This window comes from Podarcis gaigeae (genome assembly GCF_964106915.1).
Source record: "Podarcis gaigeae genome assembly, chromosome: 8".
NCBI lineage: Eukaryota > Metazoa > Chordata > Lepidosauria > Squamata > Lacertidae > Podarcis > Podarcis gaigeae.
In genome coordinates this window covers 75,711,251-75,725,708 of record NC_139684.1, presented here as the reverse complement: position 1 = coordinate 75,725,708, position 14,458 = coordinate 75,711,251, and the positions used below count along the sequence as shown (strand labels likewise).

General features: G+C 46.5%; 2 protein-coding genes and 1 long non-coding RNA gene across 3 annotated transcripts in view; 2 read left to right on the top strand and 1 right to left on the bottom strand.

Annotated features, from left to right (window-relative positions):
* The window catches only part of LOC310851730 (phospholipase A2 inhibitor 25 kDa subunit-like), a 1,159,037-nt gene that overhangs the window by 864,270 nt on the left and 280,309 nt on the right, over positions 1-14,458 (top strand). The window lies entirely within an intron of this gene.
* LOC310851833 lies at positions 3,680-5,568 on the bottom strand. The gene is made up of 2 exons (XR_014567857.1): positions 4,659-5,568; positions 3,680-4,394 (listed from the first exon to the last, which is right to left on the bottom strand). It is a non-coding gene; the product is annotated as an uncharacterized lncRNA (long non-coding RNA).
* Positions 4,019-12,953, top strand: LOC310851548 (interferon-inducible GTPase 5-like). The gene is made up of 3 exons (XM_083754083.1): positions 4,019-4,215; positions 5,567-7,265; positions 10,046-12,953. Exons 2-3 carry the CDS (start codon positions 7,257-7,259, stop codon positions 11,279-11,281), a joined length of 1,245 nt encoding a protein of 414 aa, XP_083610209.1. The 5' UTR covers positions 4,019-4,215; positions 5,567-7,256; the 3' UTR covers positions 11,282-12,953.

Sequence of the window (14,458 nt, the reverse complement as noted above, 5' to 3'; positions counted from 1 at the left end):
CCCTGCCCTGTGGAACTCCCTGCCAGTAGATACTCAGCAGGAAACATCCCTCCCTTCCTTCAGAAAACTTTTGTTGTTGAGACAGGCCTTTACAACATGATTTCTGCTGCCCTCCCTCTTATAACCAGACAGTATTTAATTATGTTTTAAATGACTGGATCACAGAATTGTAGAGTTGGAAGTGACTCCAAAGGTAATCTAGTCCAACCCCCTACAATGCCAGAATCACAGCTAGTGTTTTTATGGCTCTTTTGTTGATCTTATCCCCTATGTGCTGTACTCCGCCTTCTTATTTTTTAGGAAAGTGCCAGTTTTGTGTGGCAGTGGTAGACATTTGGTGAAAAAAGGGATAGACTGTGTTTCTCTTTAACGCCCTCTGTATCTGTTTTCCTGTTAAATGCACATCACAGGCTCCTTCAGCTCTAACATTTTTCTTTAGACTGCAGTGTCTATTAAGACTAGGTACATGACTCTCAAGCGGAAAAACACAGCCACCCTCAGGGACCATAATTTGAACTTTGATTACCATCGTGTATCTCAGTCTGTATTTTCCCACTCTTAGGTTAAAAACAACATCTTTCCTAGACTCGGTTGTATTAAGAATCAGTTGCTTCAGATTCCAGGGCTGCACCATTTTTATTTTTGCCTCTTATCTCAGGGGTGTTTCACTTAAAAGAAAAGACCCTCAGTATATTTTGATATTTTGCTTCCAGGCTGATCATATTTAAGAGAAAAACTTACAGCTAACCTTTTTCATGGGCTTTATAAACAAGTGTGCTTAACCTGCCTGTTTTTATTTTGAAGGGGTGGGAGAAACCCATTCACAGGGCCCCAATCCAGAATGCACTCCTGATCCAGACTGGGGGCCTATACTAGTCATCTGCTGAAAGAATTACCTTGAGTTGAGAACTTTGCCCCAGGATGAGAACGGAAATCATGTGCCGGCGGTGCAGTGGCAGCAAGAGGCCCCATTAGCAAAAGCATGCCTCTAATTAAGAACAGTTTCCGGTTAAGAACGGACCTCTGGAACGAATTAAGTTTGTAACTAGAGGTACCACTGTTCAGTGGTACCTCGGGTTACAGATGCTTCAGGTTACAGATTCCACTAACCCAAAAATAGTACCTCGGGTTAAGAACTTTGCTTCAGGATGAGAACAGAAATCGCGCAGCATTGGTGCAGCGGGAGGCCCCATTAGCTAAAGTGGTACTTCAGGTTAAGAACAGTTTCAGGTTAAGAACAGACCTCCAGAACGAATTAAGTTCTTAACCCGAGGTACCACTATACCCCCTTACCTGGCTGCCATTCCTCACCATCCCACTAGGAAGCAGCCAGGAGTGAACAAATAGCAGTTGCAGCCAGTATGTCAGGTGTCAGACTAAAGGTCTGGAAGACCAAGGTTCAAATTTCCCATTCAGCCATAAAGCCCACTGAGTGCAAAGTTGAAATCTCTTAGCCTAACCAACCTTGCAATGTTGTTGTGACACGATGCTTGGCTGCAGGAGTTGCCGGAAGAGCAGAAGGTGCCACCCAACTGCCTTAGAGACTCCACTCTGGATTTGTGTACGGTTTACTGCTTAGCTTTTTATTCTTCCAAAAATATGCCTCAAAGCAGTGGAGGTTTAGGAGCAGAGTTTTCCTTCTTCTAGGTGGGCTCCCTTCCCAGGTTGATGAGCCTCATCTAGGGGAAGTCTAATGCTTATGGCTTCTAGGAGCTACAGCTGAGAGCTGAGTGCTGGGTAGAAGAAGAAGAGTTTGGATTTGATATCCTGCTTTATTACTACCCGACGGAGTCTCAAAGCGGTTAACATTCTCCTTTCCCTTCCTCTGAAGGCTGAGAGACCTCAGAGAAGTGTGACTGGCCCAAGGTCAGCCAACAGCTGCTTGTGGAAGAGCGGAGATGTGAACCCGGTTCACCAGATTACGAGACTACCGCTCTTAACCACTACACCATACTGGCTTTTGGGTAGAGACCAAAAGTGGCCAAACTACCCCAGAAGGAGCATGACGTGTCCCCCTAGCCCTCCCCCTCCTCTAGCACCCCATAACTGTAATTATAAATAAATAAAGCAGCAGAACTGGGAGCACACATTTTTGAGCAGGGCCTTGCAAGCGTGTTGTTGTTTTTCCAAAATAACAGCAGATGTCAGATGAAGCATGCTTGAATAATGTCACACGTAGGTTGGAGCTCAGGCTGGTAATCTTTCCTAAATGGCCGAATGATGATGCCTGGACCAGGAAATGCCCAGTAAAGTCAAGTGGCCTTGTTTCACCTCTCCCTGACCTTCTCTGCTGGCGTAAACCAACACCATTCGCCTTCTGAAGTCCAAGGCGGCTGCCCTCTCAGTATATGAAACTGGCAGCCAAGAGGGGTGACACCACAGAGAACATGCTGGATCCGTATCTTGCCTTTTAACAGCAGAGACAAAAGTGTGTTCATTTGTCGAGTTGCAGCCAAACACCTGTTAGCAGTGGATTCATGGGGGCAGGAAGAGAAATAAAGGTGCCAACATTTCTGACTGGCTATGCCGTTGTGTACTTAGAAATAGCAATGCAGCAAACAGAAATTAAACTGGTGAAGCTTTTCTCATCTGCAGGTCAGGAAAAAACTCCACAATTTCTTTGGTGTGCACCAGGGGAGAAGAGCCAGTGTAAAAGATTGTCAACTGTTTCCTTTTTAGGTGAATTTCTATCACTTGCAGCCTGCAGGCTACTGGAAATACAGTAAAATGGTAGCAGTGCAGACACAAAGGAAGAATAAGTAAGCTCCCTGTTTAAAATGCAATTTTAAAAAATGCATTAAAACCTCCTGAGATTATTCATGGATCTAATTTGCTCAGATTTGCCTTTGCCTTTACAAACCACTGATATTCGGTTCACGAGCCTTGCTCGGATTTTCTACGCTGCAGTTGCAAACTGTGCAACTTGAGACGATATAAGAATGTGTTCTCTGTACATACACAAGGTTTATAATACACACAGCAGTAGAAGCCACATGTACGTGGTTATACCACTGAGTTGCCCACAGCTGACATCTGGGAGAAGCCACTGCCATCAAGCAACTCCTGCCGCTGAACTGTGCCAGTTGGTCAATATAAGAGCAACTGTGCCTGAGTTTTGATTTTCCTCTTCCCTCCCTGTGCCCTTTCCCTTGTGTGTCATGTTTTTCTTTTTAATTGTAAACCTAAGGGGAGGGGTTGTCTTGTCTTGATTGGATGCAAGTCACTCTGGGAGCCTTTTTGGTTGAAGAGTGGGGTAAAAAACAAAACAAAAACAAAAAAACGCTCCAGGTTTGTTTCCTGGAAAAGTTCAAGGTACTTTGCCTAAAACTGTTTACATTATGGGCTTGGGAAACTTAAGGGGACATCTTTTCCCAGTATGCACCTTTGCACACGCTGAGATCTAGAAGCAACTATTAATTGTGAGTGCTATATAATAGTTTTTGGAGAGTGAGGTTTTTTTCTTGTTTTTCTTGCTGCTACAGAGCCCTGAGATTGTGGAACATTACCTACAAGAAATTCACCAAAAGAAGATCCAAAGAGGAAGAATGATTTCATTTCTGAACCGTGTCCTACAAAGCATTTTGAAGCAATCTAACAATAAAATAAAAACACATATAAAACATTTGCATACGTATTTAGAAAATGAAAACAAGCGTATCTGGGTTCTTTTTTTAAAAAAAAAACCACACAATTAAAATGACTGGAATACATAAAATCAATTTCAAATCCAATGGATATCGACTGCTGGAATGGAAACCTCCACTTTAGAAACACTTGTTGAAAGACCAAAGTCTTCCACGCAAAATTTCCAGCGCCTTTCGGATATGCAAAGCCCAACATTGAATTACCAACAGCTTCACTGAACTTCGAGCTGCCCGTCAGCGCGCAACAACCAATAGGGAAACAAAAAGGCGGCGCCTCATCCTCCAATCGAAACGAAGTTCCAGACTTTTCCCGGGCCACGCCCAGCGGGAGATATGAGACGCTCGTCACGTAGCTTCTCCTTACCTTCCCCCGCTCTGTTTTACCCGCTGCTCCCCCTACGCGAGGCCCGGTAACCATGGAGACGGCAGAACTAGGAAAAAGACGGGCTTTGGGGCCTAGTATAGGCCTTTCTCGCGGGGGGCGAGGGCTGCGCTGAAGCAACGCGCGGATCTAACTTGCGGGGGGGGGGGGGCAAGACCCCCTGCAGCTCAAAGACGGGCATTCCCGGAAGTGAGCGAGCTTTATTATTCGCTCTGTAAATAGTGTTGCACAAAAACCCTTCCTACCTTACAGAAGTCGGAGCATAATCGGATCCCTGCTCTCACAGGGGGCGAACTACTAGACGCCTGTGGGAAACGTGCTAGCAGGATCTGAGCACAAGAGCACCTTTCCGCTTCTGTGCTTTCAAACTTAATAAAATAAAATAATAATAGTTATTTGTTATTATTTATTAAATTTGTATACTGTCCTATACCCATAAGTTACAATGCAAAAACGCAACATACATAACAATCATTAAAACAACAAACAATGCTCATGTATGCAAACTAAACAAAATGCACTCCTCAACAAAAGCCCTGAACAACAAATGCGAATGCAAAAATCCAAATCAACACCTAGCATTTAAAAACCAATTTAAAGCAACCCCACCTCCCAAATGAAAGAACACCCACCCAGCTATTTTCCCTCGCAGGGTTTCAAGGGGCATTGTGGATGAAATAAGAACAGTTAAAAGCATAGAAAGAAACTCCGAACAATCATGCACACACAATCTATTAAACACACACACACATATAATACTGCCTCCACGGTGGAGGCAGGAGCTTAGCCATCATTGTTAGCAGCCATTGATAGATCCCCTTCTTCATTGGTTTGCCTAATCCTCTTTTAAAGCTGTTGTAATTTCTGGGTTACAACAAAACCACCTGGCCATCCCTGTCTCTCCAGTGGGAGTGAGTTCCATAGTTTTATGTGCCGTGTGAAGAAGCACGTTTCCACGTTTCATTACACACATTTGCGCAAATGCATATTGAATTCTGTGGGTGTTGATCTTCATGTGTGCTCACTGTTCTCTTTAAGATCCCTTATCAATACTTGCCATTCCCTTAAAAGTAATTATTGACCTGGCCATTAATCCTCAACGCTCACGTAATCCCAGCTGAAAATAATCCTGAATCCATGTAACTGCATTTATACCCATGTGCATTTTGGTTGCCTCTTCCTCTGTTATTCCATGCTGCCTAAAGTCTGACTTCAAACTCATATAAAGACAGGAAATGGCTCTCTTTTCTGGTGGTTGTTTGTTATACGCTTTGTACTGCATACAGAGAGGATGGTGCTGTAAGAACTCCTTCTAATAGTGAACTCTGGTGATTAAACAGAAAATGCAGACTCTAAAGTATCCGAAAATAAAAACAAAACTTGTGTGCTGGAATGGTATGGTGGAAGCGGACATGTGGTGCAGTAATAAAACATTTAGCACATTTATGAAGCTAAGCAGGGCCTCGTATACTCTTGCTTTGGTAATTGTATTAGAAGGCGGAAATTCACTGCAACATTTTTTAATTTATTTTTTTTGCAGGTCCCACAAGGATGATGTTGTAGGGTTGCTATCTCGAAGATCTTGCTTCAGCAGTGCCTGCTCTCAGAGTCAGCAGTTTGGACAAAAGAATGATGTCCAGGATGTTCAGTGGATGTTTCTGAATGGGAGCTAATGGTTGGGAGATCACTGGAGAACTTTCGGGAATATTCTGAATCAGAGAGTTATCAGGGCTGGGAGGGAACGCATCACCCCCGCTCCCTGCCCAGTTTATGTGAAGTGTGTCGGAATGAATGACAGAGAAATTCGTGGGGGGGGGGGGAGAGGGGGAGAGAGAGAGAGAGAGACTGGGAAGGAGAGAACTGAGTTGAGATTAAATTATGGAATCATCCTCTGGGGAGATGACATAAAACAGTAGATCTGTTGCTCTGTAGAAGTGCAAATGGTGTTGTGTATTTGTACCTATATCAAATACTGGGGAAAAAGCTGGTTTTCACTACTCATCAAAGGAACCAAATCCAGACAGCAGGACCCAAGGAACCTGCCAGTGCTAGTAGACAGTATAAACAATTGTTAATAACTCCCCTTTTTCTGTTTTGAATGGGAAGTGGAGATAAAAACAATGCAGTGACCAGCAGACAGCTATCCAGGTTAAGCACCCCAGTGCTCCGAAGGGTCCCTCACTGGTCTGTCCCTGCCTGCCACGCACTGTGCAGGCATTGCTTGAGAACCGCTCAGGTTCCATCTATTTGCACCTGCCGCTCCTTGTTGCCTCACCTGGCAGGTGCAAATGGGCCAAGGGCCAAATCCAGGCATTCTGGGTCAGGTAAGTGGTGAGGGAAATGCCAGAGCCACTGTTGTGCTTTGTCACGGAGACCTGAAAGGCTTTTAAAGTGCAGAATTCTTTTTTTAAAAAAATCCCGAGTTGAAAAAAATGTTTCTAGCCACTTTGAAATTGCAAGCATCCCTCCCCCCCCCCTGAGCACCTTGGAGATTGCGTAATTGTGGAAGTTATCGTCAAGTAGGTTCAGGGAATTGGTATGACATATAGAGCGTGGAAAATGGCATTACTGTACTATCGAGTCAGGAGGCGTGAAATGGGCAGAGGGAAATTGCATGACGACCGCTTCCCTTTTAATTCCCCAGAGGAACCCCGAACACCTACATTTCATTACATTTTTTGGAGGGGTCTGTGATGCCTTTAATTCTAGTCATTTTGCCATCAGTATGCATTAGTTAATATAATAACTTTTCCAACGTGGATCGTTTTTGTAAATCAGCTTCACCTTCCCCTTTTTCCATCCCTCTCTCCCTTCTCGACAGCTTGCAAAAATTCACAGAAGGCCACCCAACAATCCCCGATAGCGCGAGCTCCTCCTCCCTCTCCGGTGCGCCGGCCGTTCCTAGGATCACCTTTTCTGCGCGCCACGCTTCCCGGATCCCCGGGCAGTGGCTGCTTTGCGATGTGACTCAGGCTGGTGCATCTGGGTCACCAAGGTGCGAATTAATTGCAGCAGCCACTCAGGACCAGTCCGGCTTTTCTTCTTATTTAAAGAGCCTGCTGTTTTGTCAGTCCCAACCAGCGCGTTTCTTACACCGGCAGCTCCGCCTCTTCCCATGTGATGGTTTCTGTTTTGCTTTCCTCCTACAGACGATCGGGAGGATCCCCTCTGGGTCGCCACGTCTGCTGCTCGCTTGCTTGCCGCTTCGCCTTAGGGAATTGATTTGGGAAATGAATTCTGTGAGTATAGAGGAGGGCTCAAAGCTGGAGCGCACACATCCATCCGTCCGGTTGCAAAAAAAGCGCTGCGCTTTGGTGAAAACTCAAAGGAGCGAAGAGTCTGGTGACACCTTGAAGGCCTGCAGATTGATTGCAGTAGGAACTTTCCCGAGCATCCGACCAGCTGGCCTCGAATCCTCAAGCTTTTCCCACAGCGAACCGTGGCCGACTTCCGGGTGTCACAAGGCTCTTGTTTTTTTGCTGCAGCAGACAGTCACTGGGTTGGCTACTCTTCTGAATATGGGAAGGGTGGGCTCTAGTGGTTAGAGAAGGGAAAGCCTGCAGCTGGGAGTCTTGTTTCTCTTTTGGTTTGCTAACAACTTGTTGGACTGAGTGAGGTGAGACATGGGGCTCCGTCCCGCATTTGTGGGTGCAGAAGGAATCTTTCATGTTAAGTCAAAGCTACATTTGCTTCCTTAGTCATCTGCTGTTGGGAATCACTAGTGGAAAGATTGCTGTTGCGTGCAGGTCCTGCTTTGGAACTCGCTTCCTTGGGAGGCAGTGATGTCCATTAACTTGGATGGCTTTAAAAAAGGATTACCTGGTAGTGAAATTCATGGAGGAGGAGGCTATTAGTGGCTACTAACCATAATAACTAGGCTCGGCCTTAACTGCCGGGGCAGCTATGCCTCTGAATAATAATAATAATAATAATAATAATAATAATAATAATAATAAATCTGTGTACTGCCCTGTACCTGCAAGTCTCAGGGCGGTTTGCAAGATAAAATCACAATATAAAAACGTAACCTGGCTGGCCACTGTGAGAACAGGGTGCTGGACTAGATGGGACTTTGGCCTGATCCAGCAGACTGTTCTTATTACTGGCGGTTATTTTGTAGCTTCTTGTACTCATTTACTTTTGTAGCATTTTTCTAATTTAATTGATTTCCTCTAATTATTCTGTAGTTTTAAGCACGTGCTGTGCTTGGAATGCTCTCTTTGAATGGAAGAGCTTAGTAGTAATAATAATAATAACAGCAACAACAACAATAATAATAAAACAAAATGGTCTGATTCTTTTCCTGATTTGGAGGGATGCACGTTTTTATATTAAGTGGTATGTTGAAAATGGCTAGAGTAAAATACTCATTTAGATAGTTGTCAGGAAGGAAAAGTGGGATAGAATCAATGGCAAGGAAAAGAAAGAGGGAAGTCGGGGGCGGGCCAAGGGCCACATTGCCTTCTGGGCAAGCTTCTGAGGGCCACATGATAGTGGTGGGTGTGGCCAGAGTAAAAAATTAGCAGAACAATTACAGTGGTACCTCGGGTTACAGACGCTTCAGGTTACAGACTCCGCTAACCCAGAAATAGTACCTCGGGTTAAGAACTTTGCTTCAGGATGAGAACAGAAATCGTGCTCCCGTGGCGCGGCAGCAGCAGGAGGCCCCATTAGCTAAAGTGGTGCTTCAGGTTAAGAACAGTTTCAGATTAAGAACGGACCTCCAGAACGAATTAAGTACAAACCCAAGGTACCACTGTAATGTAAATCTTACTATTGTGGAGAAGGCTAATGTCTACACCCACTCATGAACCCTGCTGTGTTCTCCATCCAAGGAAGAGGCATGATCAGAGTTCAAGAACACATTCCAGCCAGGCATAAACACTCAAGGAAGAATGCAAAGGAGGGTTTAGGAGGAGATGTAGCTGGGGGTGTTTCGTTTTGCTTTAAATCAATCCCAGCACTTTCCAAACAGCTTTTCTTCTGCTTCTGAACAAGTAACTTCATCCCGCAAACTACGGTCATACCTTGGGTTATGAATGCTGCGGGTTGTGCGTTTTCAGGTTGCGGACCATGCCGAACCTGGAAGTACCGGAACAGGTTACTTCCAGATTTCGGCACATGCACAGAAGCGTGAAATGACATCACACTCATGTCATCACACGCAGATGCGGCGCTTCAGGTTGTGAACACTGCGGGTTGCGAACGTGCCTCCCGCACGGATCACGTTCGCAACCCGAGGTATGACTGTATTGCGACCTGTTTTTGAAAAAGAACAACTGTTTGAAATGTATTGGGCATAATTAAACAAAAAATAGCTGGCATCCCCAGTTGCGGAGGAACCCTCTCCAGCACCTGGGGCGGCGCAGCCCGTACGAACTGCTCATGTGCGGCGACTGTATGGCCGGCGTGCGAGAGCGGCAGCCCGTATGGACTGTGGGCGCCCTCAGCTGCTCTACAGCTGGGGGAGGGAGGCAGGGGCCATTTTGTCACCCCTCCCAGAGTGGCACCCAGGGTGGACCGCCCCCCTTCTTATGCCACTGGGCATCCCTCCCCGTGACAGCATAACTGGTCATGCTTTCCAGCCTTACCCCGAAAAAAGTGTTCACCATTTGCACATTGGGTGGCCATGGAAGATGTAAGGAAAGCCCTGGTGGATCAGGCCTAAGATCTGTCCCAACTAGCATCCCGATCACAATAAGCTTGAAAAGGGTGCACCAGCTGTATGAGCCGAGTCGAGTTGTGTGGAGGGAATTTTGCCAAGTGCAGTTTTTCTTACTCTGGGCTGACAAATGCCCCCAACCAACATTCCCTCTTCTGCACAACTAATTGAAGGAACAGGAGCTCAGTCCTCTTTGGAAGCCAAAACCCCTGATTTCCTTCCCTTACTCATTTTGGAAGGGCGCCAAGGATTAGCGGTTTAGACAGTGGCATTCAGGAGAAGTAGAAACAAAGAACCTAGCAGACTTGGAACAGCAAAAACCCTGATTCTCTTCTTTCCCCCTTGTGCTCCTACCAGAGCCTCCGCCACGAAGACACCATGGAAATCCAGGAGATGGACCTCAGAGAGATGGGTTCTGTGATCCAATCTCGCGTGGTCTTGGAGGTGTCCAGCCAGGTCCAGTCGCTCCTGGATTCCCTGGAGACCACCAAGCTAGAGATCGCCGTGACAGGCGAATCCGGAGCTGGCAAATCCACCTTCATCAACGCCCTGCTGGGGCTTAGTGACGGAGACCCCCGTGCTGCCGCTACCGGTGTCATCGAAACCACAGCCGTACCCACATCATACTCTCACCCTCGTCTGCCCAGTGTCCTCCTGTGGGACCTGCCGGGCATCGGCACCCCATGCTTCCAAGCGGAGCGCTACCTGGAACAGGTGGGTCTCGAGAGGTACGATTTCTTCATCATCATTGCCTCGGAGCGGTTCCGGGAGAACCACGTCAGGCTGGCCCGCGCCGTGGGCTCCATGGGCAAGCGTTTCTACTTTGTCCGCTCCAAGGTGGACCAGGACCTGAAGGCTTCACAGCGACGAAGGTCAGCCCGTTTTGAGGAGGCTCAGGTGCTGCGGGCGATAGAGGCAGACTGCCTCCGCCAGCTGCAGAATGAAGGCCTGGATTCCCCCAAGGTCTTCCTGGTCTCCAGCTTCGAGCTGCACCGGTTTGACTTCCAGCGCTTGCAAGACACTCTGGCCGAGGAGCTCGAAGGCCACAAGAGACACGCCTTGCTGCTCTCCTTCCCTTGCGTCACGGCAGCAGCTGTGGAGAAGAAGAAGGCATCGCTGCGCAAGCACATCTGGAAGAAGGCGTTGCTGGCCTGCGCCGTCTCGGCCTTGCCTGGCCAGAACCTCCACCTCAACATCCCCATGCTCATGAAAACCCTACACTCCTACCGCAAGAGTTTCGGCCTGGATGACGAGTCCCTGGGGGTCTTGGCCCTCGTGGCCTCCAAGCCCCGCCATGAGCTGACCAGTCAGGTGTGCTCAGCATTGGGGAAGGATCTTTCGGAGAACGCCGTGCACGCCGTCCTGAGCCAAGCCGCCTTGTACGGCCAAGTGGCTGCCCGGGTGGTGAAGAACAAAGTGCCTCTTTTTGACAACATGGTAGCTGGGGCCATCTCTTTCGTGGGTGCCTATTACCTGCTGCACACCGCCCTTGATAGCTTTGCACAAGATGCCCAGAGGGTCCTAGGACGGGCCTTTGATTTGGAGGATGAGGCTCAGGGCTACCCTCCAGAACCAGGATTTATCTTTGATTGAAGGTGGAGCAAGAGAGCTCCTTAAAAGTGCTTGGGGATCAGAGGTGCCTCCCTATGATCCCCGCACTCTTTTATCCCCAGTCCTGCTTCTTAGTCACTTAGCTCCAGCTAACCCAGGAAAATGCAGTCAAAAGTCTTTGTGGGATGAACTTCACGTTGGCAGTTCTATCCAAAAACCCTGATGCACCCGCTGATATAACTGCCTTCCAAGAATGGTGCTATGCTAACTGGAAAGATCTTCTGCAGTTCTACTAGTTATGGTGGGTTACTGTTATCAGAATCCTACATACAACGTCCAGTGATAGCACTGTTTGTGAAAAATAATAAATTGCCAAAAAATAAAAAAATCCCAATGCAAATTAATTCAGTTGGCCTTGGAAAATTTCCTGAGCCCCTTGAGTCATTGAATTGAGCACGCTTGCTTTTATTTGGGTTTCATAAACATAGCTAAAAACATTGATTAGAAGTCAGGCTTCCCTAATGCCATATTTGCAGTTGGCATCCACTGTTGCTAATGAACTGATGAAGTGGAAACATTTTTGACCTAAATCACTGATGGTGAGTGCAGTCACTTTGTTATCCTCCTTTAGCCAGGACAGTAGAACCCTGCGGATTTCGAAACATTATAGAGCATCCACAGAAGGTCAGACTGGACGTAGTACCAATGGGACCATTCGTTCCTTTGCAAATCACAAGCATGGTACACGTGGGTGCAATTCTGATCAGGTCCGCGGATGAAAGTCATTTTCCACCCATGCCATGGCTTTGATACGGCTCACCAGCTACTTGCAACAGGAAACAACAATCTGAAGGGCACGTCACATGACAGTGACAAATCCTAATTCAGCCGTAATTGTGGACAGGGTACCATAATGGCTAAACAGTATTCCAGTTGGCTGTGATTGCAGGATGGGATACAGAGAAGTACCTTCGCTGTCTCCCTTTCTTTGCAGGATCTCTCCTTCTCAAGTGGCTACATCTGGGAGGGCTGGGAGAGATCATAACTCACAGAGACTGTGTTTGCTTCTGACTTGGCTTTAAATGCATTTAACAGAAAGGAATCTAGTGGGAGGCAGACCACAACGCGAAGGATTGGAGCCAGGAATGTGAAGATTGTGCGGCGACTCCGCCAAAGCTGCCAAAGGGTTTTGACTGTGTGAAGCTGGAAGGAGAAGCAGTCCTTTAAATGGCACAAACTGCCTCTCCTGTGGGAATCACTTTGCAAATGCAAACTTCAGGTGCACTTTCTGTAACTCCACTCGGCTTCTTACCTTAACTTCAGAAGTGACCAGTTCTAACATTGCAGACCCGGGACTGCATCGTCTGTGAGCAGATTTATTCTTTATAAGAGTCATCTTGTATTAAATAAAGTTGTGTGTGAGTGCGAGTTCTGGTCATCTTGATCACAGGTGCAGGCAGTAGCAATCTTCCTCTGATGTTACACTGTTCAGTAGATTGTGAGCCATTATCGTAGCGTGCCAGCTGTCAAATTGTATTGACCATCTTATGTACTTTTTGAAAGTAATAATTGATTTTCAAGTTAGCAATCTCTGTACCCAGGGCAATCACTTATTAGTTTGACCAGCAAGGAAAATATATTTCTATACCATCTACTGTAAGTTTTTACAATGTAAAGGGCATGTCTAACCAATAAATTTTTCTATTTTTCTGCATATGCTGCCTTTGTGACTTGTTCATTGTATCCTTGGGGTCAAGGAGACTCTTGTGAAGCAAACAAAGAGGCAGTGTGCAACACACAGGGAACATCTGAGAGATCACGTCCTTCTCCACAGACTCCCTCGGGTGGTGCGATTTGCAGAGGAGGCCCTCTTGTTAGCTTGACTGCTTTGAAAGCTTCGGGGGGGGGGGGGTGCCGCCCAGCAAAGGGCCTTTTCTGTGGTATCCCCTAAATTGTGGAACTCCCTCCCCACAGACGTTCATCTGGCTCCTTCACCGTATGATTTCCATCAAATTCCGAAGATGCACCTCCTTACACTGCTGTTTGACATTTGAGATGTATAGTTTTAGTGCTTACCGTTGGGCCTGATCCAGTGGGCTTGTGTTCTTAGTTACCAAAAAGTAAAGCAGAAAGTTCCACGTTACACGGCTTTCCTGCTGCTGGGTAGCTTAGACGGGGACACCTCAGCAAATTCTCTTGGTGAAAAACGTAACTCCCATTTCCATCAATTCCACAGCAAGTTGTGATTCTGCTTCAAGCTTAGGTCATCACTAGTGTCCAATGCTTTAAATGCAGGTGTGCAAGAGGACTTCTCTCCCTTGTCCTATATAGCACTGCCATTTCTCCTCGTGATGTTGAGCCTGTGTGTGTAGTTGCTTATGAAGTCTGAATGGCACCACCAGTGCACAGGGCGTCAAACCCCTTGGCTTGCAGAACAAATCATCGTGGGGGTAGCCACAAAGGGGAGGAGGAACCCGTAAAATAGCACAGTGGGTACTGAGAAGGCTTGATAACCATCTTTTGCTAAATGAGTGGGTTATGGAATGGGAAATTCAGCGTGGGGAGGGAATGGAGTTCTTGTAATCCTAAATAGCAGAACTTCATACTGCAACATTTCGTTGCATACGCTGTTTTAGCTACAAGGAAAACGACTTCTTTATATATATCAGCCATAGCAGCCTCAGTACAGAAAAGGGTAGCTACCCAACCCTGTTTGTAAGTTTTGCAAAAGTTTGTTTTGCCATGTGCAAGGGTTTCTGGAGCTCACTAGATGGCAGTCTTTCCTTTGTTTACTGCTGATGCTATATTATACATAAAATCACCAGGGGATACTGTGCCACTTTATTTGGGTGACTGTCAGTATCAGGGTTTCCCCCCTCCCCCTAGGTCTTATTTTTTCCCAATCCTAAATTCAGTACTCCACATTAGTTGTTCTTTTTTAATCCTCATGAAAATTCACCTGCAGTTTAATGCAAATTTCTAATATATCACTTTTGGTATGCAATTCTTCCTAGTTAATACGGGAAAAAAATGTTTTGCAAAGCACTGTTCCCTAATACAATGCATTTTCTTGTTGTCGTCCATCGGCTCCCCCCCCCCCTTAATATTTATATGCACACAGACCAAAGAACAGGAAGGAGATCTTGTTCCTTGCCGGCATAGGATTCTGAGGGGGAGAGCTTAACTCTTGCAGAATGCACAGATCTCAAATCTCTGCTT